Source organism: Anoplopoma fimbria, chromosome 11 (genome assembly GCF_027596085.1).
Source record: "Anoplopoma fimbria isolate UVic2021 breed Golden Eagle Sablefish chromosome 11, Afim_UVic_2022, whole genome shotgun sequence".
Lineage (NCBI taxonomy): Eukaryota > Metazoa > Chordata > Actinopteri > Perciformes > Anoplopomatidae > Anoplopoma > Anoplopoma fimbria.
Window position 1 is genome coordinate 22,675,237 of NC_072459.1, and position 19,083 is coordinate 22,694,319.

The 19,083-nt window shown below is 41.4% G+C and overlaps 1 protein-coding gene and 1 non-coding gene across 3 annotated transcripts in view; one reads left to right on the forward strand and one right to left on the reverse strand.

Moving 5' to 3' along the window:
• The window catches only part of grb2b (growth factor receptor-bound protein 2b), a 28,704-nt gene extending 12,757 nt beyond the window's left edge, over nt 1-15,947 (forward strand). For both annotated transcript variants that reach the window (XM_054607086.1, XM_054607085.1), the window contains exons 3-6: nt 7,917-8,014; nt 11,184-11,306; nt 11,916-12,084; nt 13,644-15,947. In XM_054607086.1, coding sequence (XP_054463061.1) covers nt 7,917-8,014; nt 11,184-11,306; nt 11,916-12,084; nt 13,644-13,829 — 576 coding nt within the window. In that variant the 3' untranslated portion in view covers nt 13,830-15,947. The remainder of the gene's footprint in view (nt 1-7,916; nt 8,015-11,183; nt 11,307-11,915; nt 12,085-13,643) is intronic.
• A 2,746-nt stretch (nt 15,948-18,693) lies between these two features.
• Nucleotides 18,694-18,775, reverse strand: trnas-aga (transfer RNA serine (anticodon AGA)). The gene has a single exon. It is a non-coding gene; the product is annotated as a tRNA-Ser (tRNA).
• Nucleotides 18,776-19,083: the final 308 nt, after the last annotated feature.

Sequence of the window (19,083 nt, forward strand, 5' to 3'; positions counted from 1 at the left end):
CCCCATGTGGTAATAGCCTCAGCCATTATTTTAATTACAAGAGTGTTACAAGCTTTAATTTACTGGAATCCAATGTAATCTCTCCCTCTGTGTCTTTCTGCATCGGGGTGGCACTCAGCGCCTCCCCGATCCAAGTCTGCAGCCTCCCTGCTGGGAGCAAAGGAGGTCAACCTCATTTTGTTTTGTTTTCCCCGAAATCGGTTTTGCTAAACAAAGCAAAAAGTGGACTAGTTTGGGTCTTCACACACCCCCGAAACCTGCTGGGATTTTAAATCTGGGTTCCTCTGAATATCCATCAGTCTAGTTATTCATCTTTGGGATAACGGATTCAGGGCATTTTAGAATTATTACACCTATACCGTACCTAAATCCCACAGTCCTTGCATGCTGTCCTAGATGCTGCACTGTTCAGGGTGTGAATCAGTTTGTCCCTTGTGTAAGATCTGGTGCCACTACAGGGGTCACGTCTGCTGCCAGTATGTCCGAATACCAGGCCTCTGATTCCATGCCCGCTGGACATCCACACACACACACACACACACACACACACACACACACACACACACACACACACACACACACACACACACACACACTCTGACACACACACACGCACATATAGATATTTGCAGGCATCTCCTACTACTTGTGCCTTCTACTCTCACCATGGTGAGCCCGGCCCACCTGGTGGCTCATTATTGTCTGCTAAAAAATCACTGTTTAGTACTGACCGAGCCGCCACCTCCACAATAGTGATACGTTTGGCAGCTATTTTAAGTTCAGTCTTTAGATGTGGTGCTTCTTAGTTGTATTCATTTTTGTCGCTCATATTTTTAGTCGATGACTTCACAAAAACAATGTTGTCCAAGTTTAGTCTACGAAACAATTTGAGTCATTACTTTAACTCAAAATGTTTTCTTTCTTTCTATATATATATATTTTTTAAATGTAGTATTAGTCCTGTGTCAAAACCTACAGTTTTATCTTATTATTATTATTATTATTATTATTATTATTATTATTATGATGAAAAACACAGGTGGTTTTATAAATAACCCAGCTTTGCAGTTACTCTGAGTCCCTTTTTCTGTGCTTATATCAGTCCGCACCGCCCAGCATGAAGACAGTCTGCATCAGTCAACTAACTGAACCCGGCCTGCAAACTTTATGCATTACAGTAGCACAATAGGACAGAGGACAGAGTGTGTTTGTTGCGGAGAGAGAGAGTGACAGAGAGAGGGGGGAAAGCAAGGTGACAACAAATACAGGTTTTGTTAAAGGTCATATCGAATTATTTAATGTTTGGGTTCTTTTTTTAAAAAGTTTATTTCCACCTGGCTTTGGTCCACTGTCTCCTCTTACCGGTGGCTGGTTGTGACTTTGCATATGACCAGGATCATTGTTGTAACTGATAAACCAACTCCTGTTGTCTGATTAGATAATCAAACAGTGTTTGTTGTCACGGTTGCCGTCTGGTGTGCAAATACACGGCACGCCCGTCTCTATCGGTTTCATCAGACTCTCTCATCAGACCCAACATGCTTTTGGCCTCTGAGGTTCTGATGTAGCTTTAGTCGGTCTGTCTTTCTATCTGTCTGTCTGACCTGCCGCACACTCAGATTAACTCACACTCCAGGGTAATCCCTGCTACTGATTTATTGCAATCCCATGCAGACCGTGCAAACCGTGTGGTTTATTTTGCATCTTGTTATTTTTTTTCCTGCCGCTCTCTCTCCACCTCCATCCCGTGCTAGGCGACGCTTAGTAAGCCAGTCCTTACGCAATCATGACTTCTTGAGTGTGGCTATTTGCTTTTATCCACATACTTAGCGTTATACAAAGGCTTTTCTTTGTGACGTCGAGGTTAAATTGGTGGTGCGTAAAAGGGGGAAGTCTGGATTTTAATCTAATCTCCTCATGCTCATCACTTACATTGTTTTCTCTGCTTTCGGTGTAAACAGTGAACATGGGTTAAAAGCAAATATAGGATTACTTCTTTAGCCCCATAGAAACCCAGTGAAAACCCAACTGTAGACAGTGACAGCAACGTCTGACCTTTTCGGGCCTAATTTCTGTTCAAGCAAAAATACTACAACATGATTATAATATGACTTTTCATTAGAGGACACAATAAAAGAAAATAAATCCCAATATGTCGCATCAGTTTCTCAACATCTGCCCCAATAATGACGTTTAAACTCAGCAGCCCTGCTCATCAGATGGATTTACACACCATTTGCCTAATTCCATGATGATGTGAATGACAGCTTCCCGTGTTTAGCGTTACACATGGGTCCGTGGGTGGAAGTGTTGTAATATTTTAGTGTGTGTGTGAGGGAGAGAGACAGAGAGAGAGGAGAGACAGGGGGAGGACGGCGTCTACAGTGGCAGCTGTGGAGGAGATAATCCCTGGCCTGGACCTTAGCCTCTCAAATAGAAACTCCTACAACTATTGTGGCTCAATCAGATTAAAGAGACAAAAAAAATCTTCATAGAGGGAGATTGAGAGAGAGGGGAGAAGGGAATGCACATCATCCACAATGCTGGCTCGGCCTGGAACACAGAGACGGAGCTCACTCAGACACAATGCTGCGGTTGTCTCTTCTCTGTATGGTTAGAAAACTGCCAGCCAAGCAAATATTTTATTTCTGCTTTTTTCCCCATGGGCTTCCATTCTTTGGTTTCGAGAGCCACTGTAAACGTTCATTCTGAAGGCATGCCGAAGCCGACCATTTCCACTTCTTTTTGAGCGTACACTCTCACTCTTTTATTATCCAGGCTGTGGGTCTTATCTTTAGGAGTGAGTTAAGCAAAAATAATACCTACACGGTTAGGATGTTGTGAGAGTTTTTAGTGTTTATTTAACTGAACTCACACTAATTGTATAACATTTTGGGAACAGGTTTTTTTTTTTTTTTTTTTTTTCTGGCAGAGATTTGGTTAACAAATAAGATGTAAAGTGTCAATTAGTGAGTGAGCACACTTTGTTACTGTTGGACAGAGCCAGGCTAGTTGTTTCCTCCTGTTTCCATTCCTAATGCCAGACTAGGATAGGGATGCGAGCATTTGCCTTGTATTTGATGGACAGATATGACAATAATATCAATCTTCTTATGTAGGCTAACTGGAACCTGTTGGCAAATTGATAATGATAATCTTTTTAGTATAAGGGAATCAAAGGGTGGCATTAGTAGAACCAATCATTCCTCTATTTGTTTGATCTAACACTTACCGAAACAGCTTTTCATCGGCAAGTTAGTTGCTTACCTTATCTGCCCCACAGTAGTGAAACTATTAATATAAGACACTGTTTTTATTGTAACAACCAACGCAGCTGTCTGTGGTCGGACACTTAGTGTGATTGATTATGATCGATCAGTTCTCTCACACGTTGGCCGTCTCTTTCTTCAGCGACTCTGGCTTTCATTCACATCCTCACTGTTTTACACTTCTGCTTAGTTCAAGGTGCTATAGGGAAACTAGATGTAATGTCTCGTAGGGGAATTTATACCACATGAGTTATCGCAGTATTTATATCAATGGTGGAAAACCCTCTGACATCATGGTGTTCTCCCACTCTGAATAGCAACTCCCAAAAAACGATTCCATATAATATTGAGATAAAGCTGTATTAATGAATTCATAAGCAATGCATCGCATCTTCTGTTTATTGACACCATGCTTAAACAATTTCCGCTTTGGTCACAGCGGTGTATACAACCTAATTCTGGTTTTGTCTAAAAGATGACGTTTTAACGCTATTGTATATATCTTAACTGTATTTATAGTTTTGTAAAGCTATTTCAACAACCCTTAAAATGTCTCGACAGGCAGATTGTCCATATTTTGTTCAATTTTCAACATCATATTTCTTTCTCGATACAAATTCCAATATATGGACTTGTGTATTGGCCGGACCAATCTGATAGTGGTGCGATTAGACATAAATTATCATTATTTGTCAACAGCTGTATAGTAGTATATAATAGTCCCAACAGTGGAGAGAAAAAAGTGAGATGTCTCATTGGATCATTTATTTCCAGGGCTGATGATGGAAGTAGCTAGTTAGCATTTTAGGCTGTATTGGAGGAATTTCCCATACTGGTATCAATAGTGGAACAAACTGATTATATATGTTGTGTGGTGTATTAACAGCCATGCTGCAGTTCGCCCTGCTACCAGCATCGTTGAGACCCAGTCGTCCCACAACAACACCACGGTGCATGTGAGCATATGTCCCGCTGCGCCAAGGACGTGACCCCAATCTGTTTCACTTGGATGTCAGCTGAGTTTTACCGTGTGCTGTAATATTGCAGATAAGCATACGGAACGAACCCTTAAACATTTTGGGTTCACAATTATTATTTCCCTCTAGCACAGACAGTGGTTTGGTAAATGTATCTTAAGCATCTTAGCAGTCCATATAAGCCTAGGCATACAGTATAATGCAGCACCTGCTGTGCTCTATTATTAACTTTGGGTGTAGACTGGGTAATTATTTAAGGTTACTGAAGTTCACGAGGACTGTCTGGTGGCACTGACTGCTGGAGGCTCTCTCCTCCTCCTCCTCCGAACTTTCTCTATTTTGTCTTGCTGGAAATCAAACCGAGAAATGTAAAAAGCTGTGGAAGTAGTTTGGCTTCGTTTGTGTGTTTGTCAAGGTAAAGCGGTGCAAATATTCTAGATATAGTACACACGTTTGGTTTTTTTTGTTGACTAAAACATGTTTTTCTACTGCTCCTGTCCAGGTGCTTTACCTAGCCGTTAAACAGCCCTTTCTGATGGGGGAGCTGAAGCAGGTATATTGCTCTCACCAGACTCCATTTACAAAAACAGTCATTTTACCACTCAGAACACAGCAGTATAATACAACCCACTTCAAAAAATCCATAACAACCCTTTCAGTTTTTCCCAAACTTAGCAAAGCTAACGTTGACTCAGCTAGTGCTAACTTTCACATTATTCATAACCTTATTGATCAGCGTAGTTTGGTAACCTACGTCAACGCTTTTCGCTAACATCTGAGTGGGCGTTTTATTTGAAAACCCTGAAAAACTACGCAGACGGACCTGACCATATTATGACACAAATAACAGTTGTTTCTTCAAATTCAAAAAAACCTCTGCCTTTCAGCCAATGCTAGTGTCTTGGCTCTACAGATTGGAGGGTGGGCCGGTCGAACTATCCGAAGAATCACCAATAGATTTTTTTCCAAGAGGATGTCTGCTACTACTGTTGTTGATCCCCTGATTTTTCCTCCAACACCATCATTGACATTTGTAGTCCAGAGGGAACCATGTCGATAACCTTTTGAATGGTTTGCTAAGAAATTTGGTACGGACAGCCATTATCCCCAGAAGATCCTGTGCCCGAGTGTCATCCTTCACAGAGCCGCTATTAAGGCTGTAGGCTCTTTGTCTTGTTATCCTTCATAACCAATAGACCGCGAGACGACAATGCCAGGCGCTGGTTCTTAAAGGTCGGTGTGGTGTGTCAACACGCCGCCCGGAGGCTGAGGCCCTTTTGTGTGTGTCTTGGCTCAGACTGTGTCACATTGAATAGCATAAACACACAGAGACTGTCCATCTCTCTGTGTAACACAGATGTACACAAATATCTGTAAGTCCACTGTGTTACACATGCACATACATATACACTCCCCATACACACATGAACACTCCTGATTTCAACCGACTTCCGTTTTTGGTCCGAGGCCTCTCCCTGATCCAGTAATGCTGGTCTTGTGCAGGGTTAGCAGCTGGGGGTGGGGGTCAGTGACAGCTGGCATTCTGCAGGCGCACTGGGGCAAATAGACCCAGGCCACTCACAGGGAACAGGGGCCAATTGGACAGCTGTCTTGGGTTGGGTTAGTGGAAAATTATGAATTTAAGGGAAGAGGAAGAGGGAGGGTAATAAAAAATAAAGAAATGGTGATCTAAGCAAAATGTTTAGAGTGTAATATGCATCAAATCAACAGTCTTTTTTTTTGTCTGATGTTCGTTGCCAAACTTCAGCTGGGTTAAGGATTGTGTGCCTACCATAGCCAAAAACATTAGAATTTAGAATTTATTTATTTTAATTATGCAGATGAGTTGTGATCTTGTGTGGTGTAACTCTTCTGTTTAAAACTGGGTCATTCTTCAGCACAAGGTTCAGTCTGACTGGATGACAGCGCTGAGATGAATGCTAGCCGAGCTTTACTTCAAGCTGCTCAAAGAATCAAACGAGTGACAACGTGTATCACATCTTTTTCTTTTTTTTTTTTTTTTTTTTTTTTTTTCTGTTGCTTTTCAGGCTTCTGGCATTTGGTGGCCATAGGTTGAGGTGGCTGAGTTTATCGAATGGGACTCTGACTTTCTTTTGCAACATTGTTCAGATGAAGGCCATGTGACTTGGCACTGTTGCTTAGTTTTCCTCTGAAATTTGTACATGTCTGTAGACGTTGCAACAAAGATTTCACATTAGTGTAAGGATGAATATTGTGCACCGCTTTTCCTCAGAAATGATTACGGTCCTTTTTTTTTCTTGTCTTAATATGAGGTTTGTTTATCTTTTTAAAGGAATATTCACACACAAAATGACCATTTATATATCAGCTAAGACATGGAAGATATTTAAGGAATAGGTATTAAAGTATCCAGGCCAAAATAGTTGCGATTCACGATATAATCCAGATAATCATCAAAATATGCTTTAAACTGTCAAATTGTCACTGAAACATACTGTCATCTTAACTTTGTTAAATACCCCAACATTTTTTTTAACTTTTTTTTGTAAACAAGCAATATGTTATCAGAAATAAGGTCTCCATTAAAACATTTTTTCACTTCTTTACCATGATAGCGAGCGATACAGTTTTTTTCAAGGTACTGTCCCCTTAATGGAAATTGACCATAGTCCGTTGTTATTTATCTTGATCAGAAATAAAATCCTATTTTGTCCCATCGTCACATCAGTAACTCACTGCCTGTTTCCTTGAGTTCTTGAAGAAAACTTTGTTTTTCACGCATGCCTCCATGTTGAACGTAGAATCCGAAAAACTGCGCCGATGAATTGAAGTAAACGGAGGCCGCGTTTCACAACTGCAAAGTTGTATCAGAACATTAGTTTTCTCAAATCTCACACATCCCATTCAGTACCTCCACAAACACGGCAAAACCCTACTATTCACCGCGCTTCCTCTGCTACTGTCCCAGTCACGGAGACAGTGGCAGAGGAAGTGGTTCGTAGTTTGAACCACATAGATGACACACTCTTTGTTCGTTTTTTTAAAATGGCTTAAAAATAATCCACATATCTTGAGTGACATAGCGTGGCTTTTAAAATCCCTACAGGGGGAAGGAAACGTTTCAAGTTGTGAATGGAACTGTCATGGCCACCGTTTTTCTAGATAAATCAGCTGCTGCAGCGTGAAGGTTACCGTCTCCCAGCGCGACCCGCCGCTCATAAGCACGCTCACACTAAGCCAAAAGTGACACTCACTTATTAACTTTGACACACACTGATGCACCATCAGACCAACACACCTGCACCATAGTCACACTCAGTCAGACACGAACGCCCTCACAGCTGTCTGTGTCATGAGGCGTTCTGCTAAATGAGTCTCCTTTGCTAGAGGTAGCTCACGTAGAGACACGTTATCCGTGCTTTTAATTAGAAGATTCTTTCCAAGCGTTTCAAATAGTTTTTGTTTGATTATATTTGCCCGCTGTTGGTTTTGTAGTTTCCTAATATTTACCAAGCAGTTCCCTTAACACACAGTGCGTGCACCTTCTGAATTCACAGGAAATGAAAGGAAATTGCTCAAAGCTAAATTTAGGAGGTTGATTGCTGTCCATTGTTGACATTTGTGCTCGGCACTAACCTGAACGACTCCTCTTTCTCGCTCTCTCTCTCTTTGTTTTTGTCAACACCAGGTATTAAATGAAGAGTGTGATCAGAACTGGTACAAGGCGGAGCTAAATGGAAAAGATGGCTTCATTCCCAAGAACTACATAGAGATGAAGGCCCATCCGTAAGTATCGTCCATGCCAGTTTCTCTCTTCTCACTTCTCTATTGTGTATCTGTGTCTTTGTGTGGATGCATTTATGAAAGTGTGCCATATACTGTACATGTCGTGCAACATATGATACACATTTTGCTACTCAATTTTGTATGAAAGCACTTCAGAGAACCGCTGGCAGCAGGAACCTCAGAGGACTTCACCTCAGTGCCAGATTAGCTCTCTCTTTAATAATGTGCTCCAGGCCTCTTACGCTTAATTGAATATTGACCTTATTGCATCATTGCTGGGGTGCAATCAGATATACCTTCTTTTTTTTTTTTGCAGTGGGGGATGTGATTGTGTTGGTCTTTTTTTTTTTTTTTCTGCCCTTTGTGAAAGTGTAACAAACTCAAGTCCTCATTGTCTTTATTATGGTTACGGGGAATCAATATTTAACTCCCAACACTGAACCTCTCATAATCATTAGAATCAAGGCTCTCAAAGGGGGTTGCAGCTTTTGCTCTGTCATACTATAGAGGGCGATGCTTTCTGCAAAATGCTGCATGCCATGTAGCAAAAGATGAATTATTTGGATAAATGGTCATAAACAAAAACGTAAAAGTAATTGTCTCGTTATTGAAAAAAAACAGTCTATCTTAACAGTTTATTCTATTACTGTATGTAGATCAGCGTTATCATCTTGAATTAAAGCGTTCTGATAAAATTGTCGAATGTTCTTATTTGATGGATGGATTTGTTTTATTAGCAGACCGTATGACTGAAGACAGTCGGAAGTTGGAATATTTAGCATATCTCAGCCAACAACGTCGCCATACTTCAGTTATCACTTCCTGTTCCACTCGTGACGTAAAGTTCACCCCTCAAATTGATCATTCATTTATTATAATTAATCGATAATTATTCTCATCGGGGGGTTTGGGATTAATTTGACTGCCTGCCACTCAAACCAACCACATCAACGAGAGCAGGAAAAGGCTGTGCCACTTTAGCAGGCTGTGCATGTGCAGGACCTGGAATTTCTACTCAAGAGAAGATCTGACCTGGCTCTTAGGCAGCGAAGCACGGCTTTGTGTTACAAATGCTGAGTTCAACAGCAGGGTAACAGTTTCTGAATTTGAACGAGTATGGCTGAATGTTCTTATTCTATTCTTCAAACTTCATTTCAGCACTGAATGAGGCCGCTGACTGTGCGTGCGTTCCCCCAGCCACACACGCTGAGGGTACCTGCTTTTGAAAGTGCAGATAATTCTCTGCAGCTTTTTATTGTGAAACAGCCAGCGGACAAAAGTTGCATGAAGGCTGTATCCCAGAAGAACTACAAATCCCAGACTGCTGTGATTTGTGCGAGGTCGACTAATGTCTTATGTTGGCCTGCCTTAATGGTCTCCGTTTGAAAATGTAACCACATCCTGGGACGTAATCAAAAGTTGTATTTAATGACATTTTCCCTAAACCGGCACACTATTCGCTATCATTTCATCCAGACTTACGATGCACTACACTGTGTAAGATTTTAGTGCAATATTGCATCACCTTGTTTCTGGGTTAAATATAGATTTGCAGTAAATGTTCTGATTTGTGAAAACTACCCGCTGCAGTAATGGACTAGGGAACAGCGGCGGCAGTGATGGAGTGGCTCGAGTTAGCCTTGGCCTCCCATTGTGGTGACAGCTGAGTGCCACCCGAAAAATGCACCAGCCACCCACGCGGCCCCGACAGACACGCACACGCAGCTGCCCTATACAGCGTGGCACAATAGAGCGTGGCTCCGCTCCAAGTCCGAGTCCTCTCTGTTTGTAAACACACATCTTTCCCCCCCCTCCCTGCCCAACAGTGAGAAGTAGAGCGGTGGAGAGGTGTGTGTCGCTGGTAGTAGTGCCAGTCGTTCCACTCCTCCTGCTGTTTCATTGGCTCCATCGCTGAGAGAGACTCGACTTGCTTTTGCTGCCAGATCAAGAGTCGGCCATTTCATTATTGATTTTTCACCTTCGTGTAAAGCAGCCAAGATGTCATCTTTTGGCTGACTGTACTTTTTAATTATTTACACAAACGAAAGAGCTTCTTCTGGCTTTGTCTCCCATTTGTCTCCCCCGCCCTCTCTGCATCCATCTTAATCACCCTCACTCATTCCCTCTGTCTGGGTTTACTCACAGTTCTACATTAGCAGCAAATATGCAGCTAAAGATAAATGTTTGCCACTTAAGAAGTGATGGAAAAACTGTGTATTTAAATGTCAAGTTGAATCTGTGAACGCGATGTCTCAGGAACGCCTGAAGGGAAAGTCTTTTAAATTTGGCACAAACCTCATCTTGGACTCAAGGATGAACAGATTAGAAAAAAACCAAAGGTCCCTGTGAGCTCCCAAAAACAAGTTTTGGGCAAGAACTCAAGAATTTTCCTGCTAATTATGACAATTTCACACAAACAGGATAAAATGATGAAGTGATGAAATAAAAGACAGACATGGATGTAAACTGCAACCTGGCTGGTTGGCCGAGGAATTCAACCCTGAGACATTAATTCTAGTTTGTGTTATCTTTCCCACTATAATAACATAATGACTAATCTACTTCCTGGTTCACGGATGGACAGTGCAGCTCCACAGGACTGGCTATCAAAGTGTAACTTTTGCCTTACTTCCTGATGTGACAGACAGTATTGTGACTCTTGTTGGTGACAGAGGGTTCCCTCTATACGGTCCAAAGATAAATATGTCAATGTGCACACTGGGCAGCTTTGGGTATCGGTGGTTAGCACCCTCTCCACAATGTCAAAGCTGTCAGCCACCAGGAGGTGTGATGTTTGCACGTTCTCACTCTGAGCTCCACCGTTTCCTCCCTCCGTCCTCAGACTTTAGCCGAGCTGAACTCAAACTCTAAATTGCTCATAGGTGTAAATGAGAAAGTTTGGCCGACAAAGTCAGAGGTGTACCCAACCTTTTGCTCAATGCATGATGGGCCGGGCTCCCCCTGTTACTCTTAGCACAATAAGCAACAAAAAAAAATGGACATAAGACACGCTCAGTGTTGTGCCTTCATTATATTCACAAAGTAAGGCTTTTTAAAATGTTCTCGGATTTAAAAAAAATGTATCCATTCTATGCAAGAAGAAGGCTTCGGGCTGGCTTTGAGTCAGCTCAGTCGATACTTACGGTTACCTGTTCTCTTCCCCCTCCAGGTGGTTCTTCGGGAAGATTCCCCGCGCCAAAGCAGAGGAGATGCTAAACAAACAGAGGCACGACGGGGCCTTCCTCATCCGAGAGAGCGAGAGTGCACCGGGAGACTTCTCCCTCTCTGTGAAGTGAGTAAAACCGCGCCGATGCACAGGAAGAAGAAACACGATTCACGCTAATTATTTTCTCTAGAAATACCATTCTACATCAAAAACTTCCTCAGAAGTGATGAGGTTCATCCTATATCTGAGTCATCAGCCTCTTCCTCGTTGTTGGGAGGTCTCAGCGCCGCCCCCCGGTGGTTGAGGTTCACCGGTTATGATTTGAATTGTGTTTTTCGACATCAGCCCCACCAGCACTTACTGTTTTTTAGCTGACGCACACAGAGCTCATTTCCTCTTTATCTGTCTTTCCATTCTGACCTTCCCTAAAAGACACATCAGTTCAGAGCAGGTCACATGTAAAGCTGAAGCTCAGATACGGATCATTCTTACTGTCTGGACAACAGCAACACACTGATGTTCAATAGTAGCTGACTGGTTCATTTGACTGTTACCTGCCAGTCTGTCACAGACGCGTTTAATGCGTTTGATAAGCAGGGTTAATGTCTGTGTGCTCCACTTCCTTTTATTGAAATGTGCTTTGACTTAAAAATAAACCACACATGTCTGTCAGAGATTGTACCGTTGCTTGACTCCCCCCCTCCTCACAGTTTTCCTCTCTGTGCCCCCGTGCAGGTTTGGAAATGACGTCCAGCACTTCAAGGTCCTTCGCGATGGGGCCGGAAAGTACTTCCTATGGGTGGTGAAGTTTAACTCGCTCAACGAGCTGGTGGACTACCACCGCTCCACCTCAGTCTCCCGCAATCAACAGATCTTCCTGCGAGACATAGAGCAGGTCCCCCAGGTAAGAATTGACATCCCTAAGGGGGAGTAAACACTGGCAGCGAGGCTGTACTCCTAAAACCAAAATCACAAGAGAAATGCTCTCTGTACGATTTTCTTTGATTTGGTTTATAAATGATTTAGCGGTAAACATGTGTTATTTGAAGATAAAATTGGATCTAACTTTGAGTTCTAATAATAAATACTCATAAAGATATTTGGCCCTCCCTCTAACACACAACAGATGTATGAATGCACGGAATAGATTGAGAGTATTCCTAATGAAAAATGTATGTTAAAAATTCATATATATATATTATTATTTTCTGAAACTGTGAGTAAAATATAACTTAAATATATATAGATTTCTAGCTCCGGCATGGGGAAAATAATGTAATGGCTGTGGTATTGTGTGTCAAAGGGAAGGTTCAAATGTTTTGAAGTGGGGTTGTATGAGGAACTTATACATAGTTGGTGTAATAATTACAGTAGATTTAGTAGTAGAAGCACACAGGAGTACCTACACAGAAGCAAAGCAGTGTTCTGTCAACGACGGGAGCAACAGCAGAACATCATTTAGCCGCTTAATAGAACAATTAGAATATTTTCACCGCTTTAACGTCGTCGGACAGCCCTTTCCGACGGGGAACTGAAGCCGTTATCTATGCTCTCTTCAAAGCCACTAGCCTCTTTTGACAAAAGCAGTCATTTTACCTCTCAGAACATGGGAGGTGCTGGTCTACATCTGCCTCCATCGGATAGTTTGTTTGGTGTTTTAAAGGGTTGGTTCAGATTCACCAAAGTCACACAACAACACAAACGAACTAACCCATCGAGTCAGTCCGACCTTAAAGGTTTAATGTACTCGGCCCACTTTGTCCAAATCCCGCAAAAAACAAAAAGACAAACTCTACATCAAATACATGTCATGTATTTTTTCTTTCACTTATTAAATGGCGGATGGCTCTGGTTGCAACCACTTCCTTGTGACAGCCTTTTTGATATTTGCGGTCATAAATGAGTGTGCCAGTATTAAACTGCAGGTAAAGACGGCAACAGTGAGGTGTAGCTAAAGAGCTTGAAGCTTGGACTATTTATGTGAGCTATATATATATATATATATAATATATATATATATAAAAACCAACATCAAGGCTTCTCGGTGATATGCAAGTGAATCTGGCCGTCAGTAGGCAGAGGAGATTAGCCGGCGGGTCTGAGGGACAGCTGCAGGGAGAAGAAGAGAGGAGGTGTGACCAAAACCACACAGGAAATAAAGAGAGGAGGAGAAGTTGCAGGTAAGACAGTCAGAGGGAAAGACAGTAATATATTTAGAGCAGACATGTGTGTGATAGATGGATGGATAGCAGGAGGGAGCTTGTTTTAAAGATTGTACAAATGTCATAACTCCAAGGTCTTTACGTTGGACAGCATTAACTCAGAAATCTGTGTGAAAGTTAATTATCTCAGTATTTTTATTCTGTCACATATTTCTTTTTTTTTTTTTTTTTTTTTTTCAATCATCTCATCACACTGTGTCCAACCCGTCTCCCTAAACCGTCCTTTCTTTTGCCCGCGCAGCATCCCACATATGTGCAGGCGCTCTTTGACTTCGACCCTCAGGAGGAAGGCGAGCTGGGCTTCCGACGCGGAGACTTCATCCAGGTCCTGGACAACTCCGACCCCAACTGGTGGAAAGGAGGCTGCCACGGCCAAACGGGCATGTTCCCCCGCAACTACGTCACGCCCGTCAACCGGAACATGTAAACAGTCAGACCATGTAAACGACAACAACAACAACATCAACAACAACAACCACCACAGCAGCAATCATCGTCATCGTTCTTGATCTCATCAGCCCCACCAGTCCCTCTACCTTCAAACTCCCAACCACCCCCTCCCCCCTACTACGCCATCCCACCATAAACAGGAGCAGACAGGAAGAACGCAAACAACTGAAAAAGAGAGAGAGAGGGATATAATGGGAGTAGTGCTACCGTAGGCGTCGCTGTGAGGGCGGCAGCTGAGCAAAAAAAAAAAAAAAAAAATCAACTTTCACTGCTCAGTGAACGCCTCGGCGAAGGATTGAACGGCCTTTGAGGGAAATCTAAATGCAGGAAAGAAGAAAAAAAACTAAAGCGTAGTGCACCAACCGTGAAGATAACCAAATGATTCTCCCCAACGCTGCTTCTGGCTTCTCCTTAACTTCTTAACATTCTGCCCCTTGTTAGTGTCTTTTTTTTTTTTTTTTTTTTTTTTTTTTTCCTTTGCCGCATGTTGTTTTAATCACCTAAATGAAATGTCTACCGATAAATCCTAACTCTGTTTTAAAGAAAAAAATGTAAAAAAAAAAAAAAAAAAAAAAAGAAATGGTTTTAAAAATGTACAAAAAAGAAGAGAGGAAAAAAAAAAGATGCAATCTACAGTACTGCAAGTTTCCATGTGTAAGATCATTGGCACGAGAGCATTGTACATCAGCCGCCGGCTGTATAAATAAATCAACTATAGAGAGAATCCATTTTTTAAGAATATATATTATATATTTGTATGTGTTTGTCTGTTTTACCTCTCATCACAAATTGTATTTTTTTTTTTTTTTTTTTTTCAATTTGTAAATTATGTTCAATCTTTTGTCAGTCTGGATAAGACATGGTAGCTCTAGGATGTGCTGAATTGTCTTTTTTTTTCTTTTTTTTTCTGAATCTATCTGAGGGCTCTCAGATAATAACAGCATGATATTTAAGGGGTGATAAAATTCCAATTTAAAGAGGTTCCACCTGGCTACGATGCAAGGAAAGCAAAGTTAGTTCTCTGAGAAGAAAACTAATCCCGTCAGGAAGCTAATGTCGACCAACAAGTAGAAGCATGAACGCTGCAAGAGCTGTTGTATTACAAAGCCCCCTGTGTAAAAGGTCAGCCACCTTTTTTCAAAGCCGATGTATTTATTGCAGCCATTTTTACCTTTGGGCAGTGAATGTAGCTGACTGGAGTCCACAGACATGAACACATGAGGGAAGCAAGGTCGGAGAACTGAACTACACAAACCGTGCAAGGGATTTAAAAAAAAAAAGACGGGTGACGCTGTCGATACTCATTCAGGAGAGTGGTGTTTCTTTTTTCATTTTTTTCTTTTTTTGGAGGATACGCTCTGGTTGTCCACATGCAAACTCACGAGCATCCACCGCATGTACACACACACACACACACACACACACACACACACACACACACACACACACACACACACTCTCCTCCCGGCTATACCTGCACGTAGCAAAGAGGCCGAGTTTTGGATAATCACATTGTGTAAAGTCACCGTGGCAACAGATCTGCAGCTGGCACAGATTAACAGTTCAGAAAAACTGAGAGATTGTCTTTTATGCTAAAAAAAAGTTGAGAGATCAGCTTAAGTGATGTTGTTTTATTTTTTCTCCTCTTTTGTCTAACGTGGCGTGTGGTCAAGCACTTTTTTTGTTAAGCCTTTTGATTTCCGGTATTGTTTGTGTTTGTGTTTTGTTTCCCGTGTTTGTGTTGCTGTCTTCTTGTTCTCTCTGGATAGTGCCTTTCTCTCTGGTGTTTCAGTGTCTCCGACCTGCTACTTTGAGCCCCCCACCCCCTCCTCCCCCATCTATTGGGGCCTGCCAGTCCTGCAGTGAGAAACAGTGTATATAATCCAACATGTCCCATCCAAAAAACGCCCCCCCCCACCTACTCTCCCCTTCTACATCGAACCGCCTCCACCTTTTATCCTCACCAACATGGAACTCTTCTTATTTAAGTGTCTCTCGCCTTGTCTTACCTAATGATACTGTTTTTTTGTTTGTTTTTTTGCTCTTTTTTTTATTTGCATTTGTTTTGTTTTTTTGTTGTTTTTTTTCAATTAATAAAATGCAATTATTAAAAAATGAGAATCAGTTCTTGTGGTCTATATTTTAGATACAGATTTGCATCCCTCATGGACCTGAGTATGGAAGCTCATTGCTGCCAATGAGATGAAAAAGAAAAAAAAAAACCTATAGGTCATTACAATGAAAAACGTTCTCGAAATAATGACATGGGTATTAAAAAAACAAAACAATTTTAAGATAGCAGTGGGGTATCTGTCACTTTTGATCAGGCGTGGCCACTGTGACCACAAGCACTAGTTATAGGATAAAATAAACGTTTTCTACATTTCCGGAGAGGTATGTTAGGACTTTTTGTAATTTTTTGGGTGGGATAAAAAGATTGAAATGTTTGTATGTGAAAACATAAAAGTATTAGGAGTCACATTGTCAGCGAACAGACTCTTAAGTCTTTATAAAAGGGGAAAACGGGATACTTCTTTCAAATGTAAATAGCCTAGCTTTTAATATATCTGTAGTTTTAGATGCATTCATTTCCCCAGCGTAACCTGTGGTTCCCGTACATGTCATGCAGTGTGATGATCCGCCTGCAGACTTGGAACTTGCTTACAATTGGGCAATACATGTCAGTGATTATCATGCAAGATTTGATTGGGTTTTTTTTGTGGCAGAATTATTGTTGCTTGTTGAAAGCGCATATTGTCTTTTTTTCATATGTGGAAGAGGGGTTTGAGAGTTACTTTATTTATCTGTGCTTTGATATCTAACCTGGAATCAAAAATTTAACACAAAATAATCAAATCAATTCTTTGATAGCTGTGCGTAAAACCTAAAGGGAAAAATCCATTCAGAACACTACATTAGGCTTATGTGACTTGCAACTATACAATCATAAAAGAGATCAGTTCTAAGATCCTAACCTCTATTTTACCCATCCAGACATAGTTTAATGATACTGCCTGAGTTATTCTTGTGCTGCATAAAAACATCCACATATATAATATCTATAAATCTTCTAGACACACCAGCAGTGAGTGAGTCAGACAGAAGCTCTATCTAAATGCCAACTCAGTACAAATCAGGCCACATTTCATTATGAAACCCATCCAGAGTGTCAGTCTCCGTCTCTGGAGGTGCAGATGATGCGCATGTGTCTGTCTCTCTGTGGAAGCGTTAGAGAAGGTTGATGATTTCATTTCTTGGAGAGAGAAGCCCGGAGAGCTCTGGATGCAACAACACGCTGCTGCTGCTGCTGCTGGAGCTCAGCGAGATCTGTAGCGTCGTGTTAGCCACGGTCTGCTGCACCGTCTGCTCCACATTTGGACTCTCGGCACTCGGCGTGTCGCTGTCGCTCTCCTCTCCAATCTGACTCCTCTGCTTTCATTTATTTATTTTTTTGTTTTATCACCGACTGCCTTGAGCAGACACCGTTACATCAGCGTCACTGTCCTCTTTCTAGCCCTCTCATCTGGAATGGATTTGAGTTGTGAGAGATATCAGGCTGCTCCAGTGCTTCTATTCATCTTCATGAGACTTACCAGCAATGTAACCTCTGTGTGGTCCTCAGTTGACCTCTGGTGACACTGGCAGTTATTCAAATCAAATCAACATATCATTTTCTGATGGGCACTATGCATATAAAAGTCTTATAATATTCTAATAAAAGCTTTTCTAAAGAGGTAAGGCCTAAACTCGACCTCTGCCCCCGGGGTTGGGTTGTCTCTCGAGCTTGACTGGCTAGTCGTGCCAGCATTAAAAGCCCACCGCTCTCAGGTATTTTTTTTAAGATGATTTGAGGATTTGCAAGTGACTGTGACATTTCGTGCAGGGATGAGAAGATTATTACCACCGTGTGAACTGGTGACCTGCTTGGGCCAGTCCCTCAGTGTCATAAAATGATAGTCAATGACATCTTCAGTCTAGTCTACACACACTGACCTCCATATTTACATATCATATTTATCTATCATATTCTCCCTCCATATATATATATATATATATATATATCATATTCTGGCATTACATTATAGTGAGGCCATTTAACTTGTTAAACTGCTCTTCATGCAAATAGCCTGTGTATTGCAAACTTTGGATTGACTCGTTGTACCTCTGCTAGTCTTTTACTGCTGCTATCAACTGTCTCCCTAGAAACATAGCCAAACATGTCTTTTTTTTTTTATTTCGATTTTTAATTTAAGCTGACTGAGTGTGTACCGAGACCGGTGCACGCTGTCTGTTCAGTCTTTTGTGGTACATTACTGCTGCCTACTGGCTGATCTCCAAACTTCCTGGAAAAATATAGATAAACTTGTGTTGTCAACTTCATTCATTTTCGCAATTTTCAATGATAATAATCAGAGGAACATGCTGAATGAGAGACCCAATACGTGGGCACAAACACTCCATTATAAGCCACGTTTTCTGGTCTATATCACTCAAGTGAAACCCTCTGGTTTCCTTCCTGTGAGAGAAACGACTTCTCAACAAAGACATTTCTTTAAATGATATTCGACGGCCTACACTGAGACACTTAGATGTTAGGATACAGACAATAAAGATGATTTCATTCGCTTCTAATGAAAGCTTGGTCTCGAATAATGTTGGAAACAATTTTGGATTTGGTCTCTAGTCATCTAAAGAAGATAACCAGCATTGTCTCCTTCAGACTGTTAGCTGCTGATCTCAGTCACTTCGTTTCTTACACTTTCTTCTTTTTGCCCGAATATGTAGATGTTTAGTTTGCTGGTACGATATATTCAAAACGACATCATGAGAGTAAAAGATGACGTTGTCGGCAGGATTCGAACCTGCGCGGGGAGACCCCAATGGATTTCTAGTCCATCGCCTTAACCACTCGGCCACGACAACCGATGCTAAATCCTTCCAACTAAACACTATAAATAATTAACTTTTGTATGGCTTGTAATGTAAATTTGAAAAATAGGTTATAAACTGATGAAACATGATGTATTATAGTTTGCTCAGTAGTATAAGCTAGCTAGACTCTACGCCACCCTTGCTTGACTTGAAACAAGTTTAATCTGATATAAGTGTCTAAAGCAATAATAATAATAATAATGTATACATTTTAATTATTTCCTTCCAAACACCCCCCTCCTGTAAGTCTAAAGAGGTAACTAAGTGTACATAGCGTCAATGGATTAACTAATTATAGT